This window comes from Ictalurus furcatus, chromosome 4 (genome assembly GCF_023375685.1).
Source record: "Ictalurus furcatus strain D&B chromosome 4, Billie_1.0, whole genome shotgun sequence".
Taxonomy (NCBI): domain Eukaryota; kingdom Metazoa; phylum Chordata; class Actinopteri; order Siluriformes; family Ictaluridae; genus Ictalurus; species Ictalurus furcatus.
In genome coordinates, this window is record NC_071258.1 from 13858507 (window position 1) to 13871537 (window position 13031).

A 13031-nucleotide genomic window follows, 5' to 3' on the forward strand; every position below is an offset into this window, starting at 1 on the left:
GAGCATGTCGGGATTGGTCCGTCCCTGATTTCATTCCTACCTATCCACCTCTGTTATATCAATTATTATTTTATTTTATTATTCTAATGTATACCCTACAAAATAAACCACAACTACAGAAGACTATTGGGTTGAACCTTACATGTGCCACAGGACAGCAATATTTCTTTCCCAGCGCTGTTATTTTGTTTTTTGAGAGCGAGATAGGAACTCTCAATGCAGTCGAGTTTTCCCTTTTATGAGGGGACAGAAGATGTTGGTACACCGGTCATCATGCTTTCTGAAAAATGTCAAACCCAGTGTAGAAATAACGTTACAGTTCAGGCATATTGTTGGTTTTGATTTTAGCAGCCATTGTCACGCTAATTGTGTATGTTTTCTTTTGTAGCTAGCTAGTGATTTACACAGAGAAAATGGCCCGAGTTGTGAAAGTGTTACGGACTCTACGAAATCACTGGAAGAAATCGACTTTTGCTGTATGTGTCCTGTCTTATGGTGGACACTGGTTGTACGGAAAGCACTGGTTAGTAGCTCTTTAATCCTGATTACACCTCTCTTTAATCATGCACTTTATCATTTTTTAATAAAAAAAATGTCACGTCACATATATATATAGCATATATAATAGTGTGAGAGGTGAGGGAGCTCATTGAGTATTGATGACTGTGATCTTGAAGTTGTATTGGATATCATGGGATGCAAAACATATTTTTTTTATTAATATAGATTTATTTTGCATAGTTGAGTGTTTGCAAGCGGTTTCTACTTAACAAACTCTGTTATAAGCAGGGTTGGGATGGTTACTTTAAAAATGTATTCCGTTACACTTACAAATTACATCATAACAAATGTACTCAGTAACAATCCGAGTATCACAATAAGAAAGTAATGTAATCTCATTATTTTTTGGATTACTTTGAGGTCACATATGTAAACAAATTCAAGAGAAAAGCAATATGATCTAAAATACTTTTATTTAGAGCTTATTTTAGAGCTTAAAAACAGTTCAATGTTTGGATTTGTTTTAATAAAAGAAATAAATAAAAGATCACTGTCCCTGTTGTGGGTAACATAACATCACAAAAGCTATGGTGACCATATTCTGGTTTTCCAAAAAGAGGACACCTTTTTTTGGGGTGTGTGTGTGTGGGTTGGGGATGGGGTCTTAATAGCATTCAAAACAGTGTTAATATGAATGCAGACCTTAATACACTGAAAAAGACACACTGTTAGCATCACAAATATATATATATATATATATATATATATATATATATATATATATATATATAAAGAAAATTGATTTCACTCTGCCCAGGTTTTACATTTTGCCTACATTCTTTTGAATGTACATGGAATGGAATAAAATAAAATATTAGATGCCATGAGTGTACCTTCTGCCATCATTTACACATCTGAATGACCATGTAAAACAAAGCAATGTGATAACATGAAATAAAAAATAACCTTATATGGCCATGGGCATTGTTTCGACTCAGGACAGCTTCATTTGCTGCTATTGTCAAGCAACTGTTTGATGCCGAACACAACAGCACTTCACCTTTGCGTGTTTGCTGAGAGTAAGGTAATGGTTGAGAGGAAGGAATTTGGCCAGTAGTTGCTGCAAGACTTGTTGTGCAAGAAAGCGGGAATTACGGAGAGGGGTTAAAGCAATGCAAATATGCACATACATGATGCAGTATTCTAGCATAAGAACATAATAATGAAACTAAAGCCAAATTCTGGACATTTTCTCAAATTTAGAAATCCCAGCCGTACAGTTTTTTAAGGTCCCAAAAAGAGGACATGTCCAGGAAAAAGAGGACGTGTGGTCACCTCAACAAAAACATTTCAAAGAATAATTTCTTATTTCTACCAAATTTATCTGCATGAGAACGAGGAGGTTGCTCATGTGAGAGAACCAGAACTATAATCAAGCAGCTGTCTATATTGTATTATGTCAAAGATTAATTTCTTTGGTTGTAAATGAAAAAAATTATAATCCTGATAGTATTCGCATAAAAAAATTACCTGTAATCTGATTATTTGTTTTTTAATATAACCGTAACGGATTAGAGTTACCAGTTTTTTGTATCCTGATTACGTAATGTGTTACATGTATTCCGTTACTCCCCAAGCCTGATTATAAGTCATATTTCTTCCCCACAGTGAGAGTGTACTGCGACGAGAGGCATGTCAGGAGGCTAGGGTAAGTAATATTAGTAATTTCCCACTCAGTATGGATGATGCAATATGGGTGATGGGGAAAAATCCTCATAATCACAAGACGTGTACATATGTTCATTCGTTCATCTTCAGTAACCGCTTTATCCTGGTCAGGTTTGCAGTGGATTACTTGAATACTGGCTGTGAGGTGGGAAAAACACCCTGGATTGGATACAGGACACCATGCACATGCTTTCACATCTACTGGCAAATTAGAGTCACCAGTTTACCTACCGGCATGTTTTTTGTGGGGATGAAACCCGCATGAACATGTGAAACTCCACACAGACCATAACCTGTGCTCAGGACTGAACCAGGGAGCCTGGAATTATGAAGTGGCAACTGTGCCATTTATTTTTGGTTAACAGACATGATGCAAAAGGAAAATAATGTTCCTGCAAGAGAGCCGCCTATGCTGAACAATATATCTAGCACAGCAAATTGGAAGAATTACAAATTGGTTAAGATTGGTAATGACTGGGTTCTCTGGTTTCCTCCCAGCTCCCAAAAACCTGCTGATAGGTGGATTGGTTGCTCTAAAATTCCCCTAGGTGTGAATGAGTTTGTGAATTTATGCGCCCTGTGTTGAACTCAGTCTACCTCATGCCCACCATTTCCGGGACAGGCTCCTGATCCACCGCGACCCTGATAAAGCAGTTCCTGAAGATGTACGAATGAACAATTAACAGTTTTCCAGTATATATATATTATATGAGCCACCCCTAACTATAGGGATGTACAACGACATTAGTGTTGATGTTGCAAAACCGCAAATAGCAATGATGTTGATCTGGTTTATAAACAGGAATTTGGCCAGAAATTAATCAGACCCCAGGAGTCACTGCAGAAAGCCACAGTAATTCTGAATCCTGCAGCATGCAAAGGGTGAGCGTTTGCCATCAACACACTCTGGAACATGGATCTTACCTTGCCAGTCAGTCTGCACTAAACATGGTGATCATTGTGTTTAAATTCTTGTGCACATTTTTCCACAGAAAGGCTAACAGTCTGTTTGAAAAGAACGCAGCCCCTATTCTACATCTTGCTGGCATTGAAGTTAAAGTTATAAAGGTATTGGACTTTAGTGTGTTGTGTTTTATAGCTTTCACAGTTGTTGTTGTTGTTTTAAACTCATGATAATGTTTTGAACTTAATATAGACCGATTATGAAGGGCAAGCCAAGAAGCTAATGGATCTGATGGAACAGACAGACATGTTGATTGTTGCTGGGGGTGATGGAACCCTGCAGGAGGTAAAGCATGTTGGTGTAATTTCACTGGAAAGATTTGAATGTTTTGCTGGCTTAAGTTCTTGTAGCAGGTAAATTGTTTTCTGTCTTTTATTTTATTCAGGTGATAACTGGTTTGCTGCGCAGAGCTGATGAGGTATGTACTGTGATGAACCTGTCCATGTCCAGTAGGAGTAATTTGGGAAATACTACTTACAGAGAGATTGGTCACTATTTTGCAGGCGAAGCATGAAGAGATTCACTATGTGCTATTGATTGTCATTCTCTTTGGGACGAGAGCATGCACGTCTATATAAAAGCTCTAAATTAGGTCTGTGCATAGATGGTGGAACCAGTCTTTAATCATCATACACGTAGGATGTGTCAGCAGACACAGCGAGCCTGATTTATCAAGCTGGATCTGAACAAATGAATTCATATTCAAATTATTCACAGTAGTATTTACACAAGAAGAGTGATATTCATGAAAATATCGTTGTTTGTTTTTTCAGAAAATGATCATATCCTACAAGAGTTACTGAGGTTGTGTAATTGGCATGAGTTACTGCAATTTAATAATTTAAATAATATGTCTTATGCTGTCATGTGAATTTAGTGAAAAAGTGAATGACTTGAAAAAAGCAATCCAAAACATATCCATAAATTAAGACAAATAAGACTAGCTCGCATCTACAGGGTTGTGGGTTTGAATCCCACCTCCCCATGTGTGCATGGAGTATGCATATTCATCCCATGCTTCCGGGGTTTCCTCCGGCTACTCCGGTTTCCTCCCCCAGTCCAAAGACATGTGTTGTAGGCTGATTGGCATTTTCAAATTGTCTGTAGTGTGTGAATGTGTGTGTGATTGTGCCCTGCAATTGGCTGCACCCCTCCCCCCCATCCAGGGTATCCCCAGCCTTGTGCGCCGAGTTCCCTGGGTTAGGCTCCACGCAACCCGTGACCCTGTGTGGGATAAGTGGTACAGAAAATGGATGGATGGAAGACTAGTGATTCAATTCGGCCAATATAAACTGTACCCTATAAAATGAGGAACAGTTAGGGTTAGGTAGCTTGTGGTAGCTGAGCAGCGTTATAAGATGTATCACATTTAGTCATCATTATGTTGTTTTGAGCTCACTGTGAGCATTGCCTTTTATGGAGTTTTGTGGGTGTCACTAAATGTAAATCTGATGTGCCATGAGCACGCGTGGTTCTTTACGGCTGAGTGGCGTTCACCAGCATATGCACATGAATATGTAGGAAATCCATGTTATGCAAACTTGTGTTAATCTACGAATACATTTACACATAACTTCACTAAATGATTGAAGACCGTTAAGCGTTTATTCCAAATTTGGGCATTATTCTTGTTAAATAGACTTGTAACATGACAATGTTGTCTCCAGTGAAAAAAAAAATGTCCTAGGGCTATTTTAATAGGGAAGACAAAGAAATTGACTATTTAAAGTACACCATATTATGGTTTTTCAGTTATTACCTTTCATGTAGTGTGTTACATAGCTGTTTGTGAATGTAAAAAGTCTGCAAAGATTCAAAAATCAAAGTGCACAACAGAAGCGATTCTGAACAACTGAAACGAGTCGTTAGTAATTCCAGACTTATTTCCTGTACTAACCTACGAAAGTTTATAACATAAAGCCCCGCCTCTGGTCTTCATCGGCTGCTCACTGACAGACGGAGCTGAAACTTGTTATGGTAGTGGGTCTTTCCTTTTCCAACACGTGCTGACGGTGGTAGACCAATCAGAACAGACTGATTGTGGGGGGGGGGGGGGGGGGTAATGCTGCAGTTTAAATTATGCTGCAGTTGAAATTATGAGCACATTACAGTATTTCTTGACCTTGGATGCATGTAAATCTATTGTACGAGGCCTTTAAAACAAAATTAGCACGTTTCAAAAACATAATAGGTGCGCTTTTAAAAAAACTGCGGGTTTATGAATGTTTACTGATTTGTTCCCTTTTTAATATGTGCTGCTTTTTATCCCAGGAAGCGTTCAGTAAAACTCCCATTGGCTTTATTCCTCTGGGCTCGCAGAACTCCTTGAGCCAAAGTCTGCATATAGTTACTGATGACAAAGTAAAGTAAGTACTCCTATTAAACGCTCTCTTTGGATTAGTTTTGTCATTGAGTATTTTAAGTAGTATTTACTTATCTTTTTGATTGTGAATTTCAGACGCATCACTTCAGCAACACTGTCTATTCTGAAAGGGGAGACGGTGCCACTGGACGTCCTTCAAATAAAGGTATAGCATAACTACTCTGTCGAACTGTGGGCTATTTGTGAGCATGAGCGATCATTTTGTGGTGATAATTGCATATTGTTCTCAGAGTGAGAAGGAGCAGCCAGTCTTCGCGCTCTTAAGTTTACGCTGGGGCTCCTTTCGAGACGTTGCAACGTCCATTAGCAAGTGAGTGGTCTAACAAGATGGTAATATATTATATGCATTTATTATTTTAGACTTAGTGCATATATTTTATACGTTTAAATGAGCTCTTCTTTGTCTCTCTTTAAGATATTGGTATCTTGGACCTTTAAAAGCAAGAGCAGCACATTGGTTTAGTACACTAAAGGTGAGTAGGGTGTTTTGTGTACATTTGTGTTTATTGAATCTTGAACGTTCAATCAACCAAGTTGTCTTCTGTACGTCAGGAGTGGCCACAGATACATCATGCTTCTGTTTCGTACCTGCCTCCCATCCCTCGACCCCCAGACCTGCCTGACATGAAGCCCGTGAGACCCAGTCTGCTATATCGCATCTATCGGAGAATTAAAAACTACTGGACACCTCGTCCAGAAGGTAGAATTGATGTACAACTTTGAAATTTGCCTTTTCTGCAATATATAATGGCTGAAGTCTTAGTGCATTTTGTGGTGTGTGTGTGTTCAGAGCCCCATGTAGAGGCAAAACCAGAGCACTGGGAGGATAAGCAGATCTCTACACTGGAGCTCACAATCAGCACACAGAACAGAAATCCAGTGAAAAGCGTAAGTCACCTTAAAGAATAATACATGTAATTTGTTGTTTTAAATTTAATTTGTTCATATGGTTGCACGAAGAAGAGGAGGGGTTTTTTTTTCTATAAGAAGCAATACATTTCAGCCATTTGATGGCAGTGACTGTACAGTGTGTGTGTGTGTGTGTGTGTGTGTGTGTACATACATACATACATACATACATACATACATATATATATATATATATATATATATATATATATATATATATATATATATATATATATATATATATATATATATATATATATATAATGTATGTATATATTTCATATTCATGAAAAGCATTATGTTGTTTTTACAATTTCAGTTGACCCTGATATATATCTGGTATTTTTCATTCATGAGCTGACTGACAGTCACCTGTTTTCCAACATGCACCCGAAGCTCAGGACAGCGCTGTAGCAAAGCCAGGTCTTGTTCTGCTGTGAACTGTTCTAACAGACCCTCATCAGGGAGTTCTTTGTAGTCTTTCTGGCATGTTGTACTAATGATATACAGTATCTCACAAAAGTGAGTACACCCCTCACATTTTTGTAAATATTTGATTATATCTTTTCATGTGACAACACTGAAGAAATGCCACTTTGCTACAATGTAAAGTAGTGAGTGTACAGCTTGTGTAACAGTGTAAATTTGCTGTCCCCTCAAAATAACTCAACACACAGCCATTAATGTCTAAACCGCTGGCGACAAAAGTGAGTACACCCCTAAGTGAAAATGTCCAAATTGGGCCCAATTAGCCATTTTCTCTCCGCGGTGTCATGCGACTTGTTAGTGTTACAAGGTCTCAGGTGTGAATGGGGAGCAGGTGTGTTAAATTTGGTGTCATCACTCTCACACTCCCTCATACTGGTCACTGGAAGTTCAACATGGCACCTCATGGCAAAGAACTCTCTGAGGATCTGAAAAAAAGAATTGTTGCTCTACATAAAGACGGCCTAGGCTATAAGAAGATTACCAAGACCCTGACACTGAGCTGCAGCACGGTGGCCAAGACCATACAGCGGTTTAACAGGACAGGTTCCACTCAGAACAGGCCTCGCCATGGTCGACCAAAGAAGTTGAGTGCACGTGCTCAGCATCATATCCAGAGGTTGTCTTTGGAAAATAGGCGTATGAGTGCTGCCAGCATTGCTGCAGAGGTTGAAGGGGTGGGGGGCAGCCTGTCAGTGCTCAGACCATACGCCACACACTGCATCAAATTGGTCTGCATGGCTGTCGTCCCAGAAGGAAGCCTCTTCTAAAGATGATGCACAAGAAAGCCCACAAACAGTTTGCTGAAGACAAGCAGACTAAGGACACAAATTACTGGAACCATGTCCTGTGGTCTGATGAGACCAAGATAAACTTATTTGGTTCAGATGGTGTCAAGCGTGTGTGGTGGCAACCAGGTGAGGAGTACAAAGACAAGTGTGTCTTGCCTACAGTCAAGCACGGTGGTGGGTGTGTCATGGTCTGGGGCTGCATGAGTGCTGCCGGCACTGGGGAGCTACAGTTTATTGAGGGAACTGAAGCAGAGACTGGGCCGCAGGGCAGTATTCCAGCATGATAACGACCCCAAACACACCTCCAAGACGACCACTGCCTTGCTAAAGAAGCTGAGTGTGAAGGTGATGGACTGGCCAAGCATGTCTCCAGACCTAAACCCTATTGAGCATCTGTGGGGCATCCTCAAACGGAAGGTGGAGGAGCACAAGGTCTCTAACATCCACCAGCTCCGTGATGTCATCATGGAGAGGTGGAAGAGGACTCCAGTGGCAACCTGTGAAGTGCTGGTGAACTCCATGCCCAAGAGGGTTAAGGCAGTGCTGGAAAATAATGATGGCCACACAAAATATTGACAATTTGGGCTTAATTTGGACATTTTCACTTAGGGGTATACTCACTTTTGTTGCCAGAGGTTTAGATATTAATGGTTGTGTGTTGAGTTATTTTGAGGGGACAGCAAATTTACACTGTTACACAAGCTGTACACTCACTACTTTACATTGTAGCAAAGTGTCATTTCTTCAGTGTTGTCACATTAAAAAGTATAATAAAATATTTACAAAAATGTGAGGGGTGTACTCACTTTTGTGAGATACTGTAACTAGCGAGTGAACAAAATGATGGCAGAAACCAAGGCAGCTAACGTTAGCGAAATTTCATAATAATTTATTATTTACTGTATGACACTTGAAATATCTTGTTACGGTCAGCCAGTCAGTCCTTTTTAAATGACTTTCAGTACAGAATGAGTGGAGCATAAAAGAGCACTTTATTCAGATGTGTAATTTACTGCAGGTGTCAGAGCTAGATGAAAATCATGGAGAGCGATGATATTTTTTCCCCCTCAAAAATAGGTTGTTGAGTGTAAATGTTCTGTTGTTTACCAGTATATGTTCAGTGGTACCTTACCGTAGCTACTTATACTTGCATTACGTTGATTAAAATGATGGATAATGTCAGCTAGCTTGCAAACAGTAGCTCAGTCAGTTATAAGTCAAAGCACAAAAATCTTTCCCTGACAATGAGATATTGATTCTTTACTGGTCACATGTACATTTCAGCACAGTGAAATTCTATTCTTCGCGTATCCCGGCATGTTAGGAAGTTGGGGTCAGAGCGCAGGGTCAGCCATTATACAGCACCCATGGACCAGGGAGGGTTAAGGGCCTTGCTCAAGGGCCCAACAGTGGCAGCTTGGCAGTGCTGGGGCTTGCACCCCCGACAACGGTAAAATTAATATAGCTGCAAAAATTGATACAACTACAATTTAGTATTTTATGCATTAATTCATAACCCTGTACTTACCACTTTGACTCGGCCGATGCGCCATCTTAAGTTGTACATCAGGTAATATCAGCCTGCTCACTCACATACAAATGTCCATGACTGATATAGGTGGATGAGCGGTGGACCAACTGCGTATCCGGCCGTATTTACTGCACAGGCTCTGGCTCCAATTTCACTCCAATAGTGACTCACATTTTGACCCAAACAAAAAGTCTTTGTTTTAGCTGTTTGAGAAATGAAATTAGATTGTATCTAAATGTCTTGTTCACACACCTTTTGCATTCATTTTTTTTATTGTGACATGTATTCTCATAACATCTTGAATATTTCTCTTAATGACTGATATGAAATCAGTTACTACAGTCCTGTATGTGTGTCAATACAAAAAAAAAATCTAACTTGTATTGGTAAAATGTTTAAATTTTGTATGAGGTATGTAGTTTAACAAAAATATTTGACCAAAAAAAAAAGTCATAGAGGTGCCAACATCTATGGTTTTTTTAACCTCTTGCTCCTGTGATAGAAGAAGCACCTGAAAACTGTGCTTTTCTGCCTTTTCATTTAAATTTTTTTTAGCTAAATCAGTGGTCAGACTGAATGCAAATCAATTTCACCCAGCAGAATAGCCAGTTCACTGAAGGGCAAAGGACGTGGGAAATGCCCCTCAGTGGTGGAATGAACTTCCAACCTCAATCCGGACAGCAGAATCTGTCACACTCTTCAAAAAACAACTAAAGACCCACTTCTTCCGTGAACAACTAACCAGCCCCTAAAATGCCAACCCCACATTATCTACTATCTACATTATCTACTCTGCACACTTTGCTTTTCTAGAACTCAATTAAAAAATCTTGTATGGTAGCACTACTTGTCTTGCTCTTTGCTTTGCTTGTATTTCCTCATTTGTAAGTCGCTTTGGATAAAAGCGTCTGCTAAATGAATAAATGTAAATGTAAGTGAATGACGCACTTGCTCCTGACTTTAGGTGAATTTTGATCCATATATTCGTGAGCATCAATTCTGTGAGCCAATAGAAAGCAAGAAGGTTGGTGTGTGGGTTCTGATTTCTAAAAGCACAGGGTGGAATCTGCTGTTTGTCATTTAAGATAAGATAATACTTTAATTAATCCCCAGATCCCCAAATTAGGGATTTATGCCGTTATCTCGACACAGACATAGCCTGCGCTGAGTTTTTTGGTGTTTGTTGTTTTGTTTCTTTGCTAAAATGCTTGCTCGGATTTTCTTGTTAGCAATGTTGGCATCTCTGCTATTATTTTCTTGTGACTGATAAAAATAGTTGTGGCTAATGGACTCCTCATCTTCTGTCTTCCTCCTGCAGCGAACAGACGATTCCCTGGTGCTCTCTGTGGAGCCAGACACACTTACAGTCGGACAGTTCATCACAGAAGGGTATTTATTTCATTGTACCATTTTAACTTGTGAAATCTAATGAAAACTGCGTTACTCTCGGAGATATTTCTTCAGGGGATGATGTATTTTGTTGACTGGTATTTATAATGATTTGTTTGATTGTGTGCAGGACTAAAAAAGCTGAAAACCCATTCAAGTGCACAGAGAAGGCACTTCAGATAGAGGCGAGCATATGTCGGCTCAGTTTGCCGCAGGTGAGGATTTGTTTTCATGAATCACAGCCAGTCCTATATTCAGCATAACCACACTCTCGTTTGTGCAACATCGCTCGAGTATACCACAGTACAGGCAAATGCTCTAATCTGATTGGCCAGAAGGTGCGCATTATTTTCATATACCAACGCAGCTCGGACAGTGGTTCTGGCTGTAATGTGAAAGATCCTGTTTCTATAGTAACAGCTCATACACAGGGACTTGCAAGGTGGATATTTACTCATAATCTAAGATTAATAATAAAAATAATAAGCACATTTTAAAAAAATAAATAAATAAAATAAAAAAGTGATGTTTAACAAAGTAAAACTTATCATTGTCGATGTGGTCATGTATTTTTAATGAGACATTTATTTAAATGCACTTTGTAACAGTCAAAGTTTCCAAGTTCAGAAAAGCCATCAGGACAGAGGGGTTTATGCTTTGTTTTCTCACTAACATGACAGGTTGCATTTTTTTAAAGGGGGGTGGGTGGACAGGGGGTACTGATGAGGGAATGACTCACTGTTATAAATTAGAACAAGGACACTCCACAACATAAAACCTAACTAATAAACCTTTAAGGTGTGTGATGTATTGGTTATTAATAAATGAAACATTGCAATCGTTTGCAAATGGCTGTAGTATAAGCAGAATAACGCACATCAATGAAACCCACCCTCTGCCACAGAAGAGGCATCAGGACACAGGTGTTTGCACTATCTGCTGTTTCTCTGTAACATGACAAGCTGCAGTTGTGGTTTGTAGGGGTTTTGTTTTTTAAATGCTGGTGAGGAAACAACTGTTATGACTGCTATAACATAAGTGATAACAAGAAGTAGCTCGTTTCACAGGTGTTCCACAACATTAAATCACTAGAAACAGAGAAAGTACATCATTATTTAATTAATAAAATTGTAATTCTTGACAAATTGCTGTGGTAAAGGCAGAAAAAAAACCCAGTTTGTAACATGCTCTTATAGGGAAAAATCTAGTTTTGTGTAGGGTGGCATCACTACCCTGTTGTTTACTCTCCTATAACAGCATGCCACATGGTGTTTTATTCCTTACTTATTCCACCATCATCTGTCTATCAGCAGAAAGCTGCACTGGGCCTTGGGCTAACTCTGTTCTATGTTTCTGATGTTTTGGCCACAGGAGGGCGGCGGCTTTTTTGACGTTGACAATGAAGCGTTTGAGGCAATGCCAGTGGAAGTGAAACTTTTGCCACGGAAACTTAGGTTCTTTTGCAGCTCTGAACGCAGAGACCAGCTGGCACAGATGAACTGACCAGGGTGCTGTGCTGAAACACACAGCAGGGAAGGTTCTGATCGCTGCTCTCTAATTTATTGGACTTTTAACCATGTGTCCCAAACGTTTTCTGCCAAGGTGCTAATTACTCAGCATCAGATCAATATTCTGACAATGTAACATCATGTTACTTAAATCTACATTTCATGGTTTAATATTTTCTATGGATTATATACAGCTAAAGGAAATGATTAAATGTATGTAAGAGAATATAAATGCCTCCAAGCTCAGTTAAATGTGCAGTGAAGCACCAGGAAGCATGTGAAATGTTTGCTTTGCTGAACACGAGTGTGATGGAAGGAAGGAAGGAAGAGGATGCAACACTGTTGAGCTACTTTAACATATAACAAACTGTGTTGTTTACATGTGGACCAAGGACCAGGCATAAATAACAAGAATTACATGAAACATTATAACAGGTGATTATGCAACAGAAGTTACATTAAAAATAAAAAATAAAAAACATGACCTGACTCACTTCTGTTTATTCATTGATAATTTAATTGTTAATTATAAATTGTTTGTCTGCCCTCATTAACCTTCCCAAGTACGAAAAGCTTAATTTATTCTCAAGTTATTAAATTTCCTATTTACATTATGGACTAAACAGAGCAGGATTAAGTAAGTACATGTGTAGGCAGGTGTTTTCAGTGATATGCTGTAGGTAGCTGAATGTAATAGCCATGTTCTACTGGAAGCCATTAATTTTATTACAACCACCATCTGTCATAAACAGTGAATTTTGAAAATTTTGCTCCAGTTTATGCAAAGTTTGGACAGCTGTTTCCAACTCGTGTGTAGTTTTACTGCTTATGTTTGTGGTCC

At 39.1% G+C, this 13031-nt stretch overlaps 1 protein-coding gene across 1 annotated transcript; it reads left to right on the top strand.

Moving 5' to 3' along the window:
- Positions 1-256: 256 nt before the first annotated feature.
- agk (acylglycerol kinase) lies at positions 257-12674 on the top strand. Its single transcript, XM_053623086.1, has 15 exons — positions 257-523; positions 2170-2209; positions 3032-3111; positions 3222-3297; positions 3386-3478; positions 3579-3611; positions 5465-5559; positions 5652-5721; positions 5807-5886; positions 5992-6049; positions 6129-6276; positions 6367-6464; positions 10612-10682; positions 10813-10897; positions 12054-12674. Exons 1-15 carry the CDS (start codon positions 414-416, stop codon positions 12183-12185), a joined length of 1269 nt encoding a protein of 422 aa, XP_053479061.1. The 5' UTR covers positions 257-413; the 3' UTR covers positions 12186-12674.
- The last annotated feature ends 357 nt before the right edge of the window (positions 12675-13031 follow it).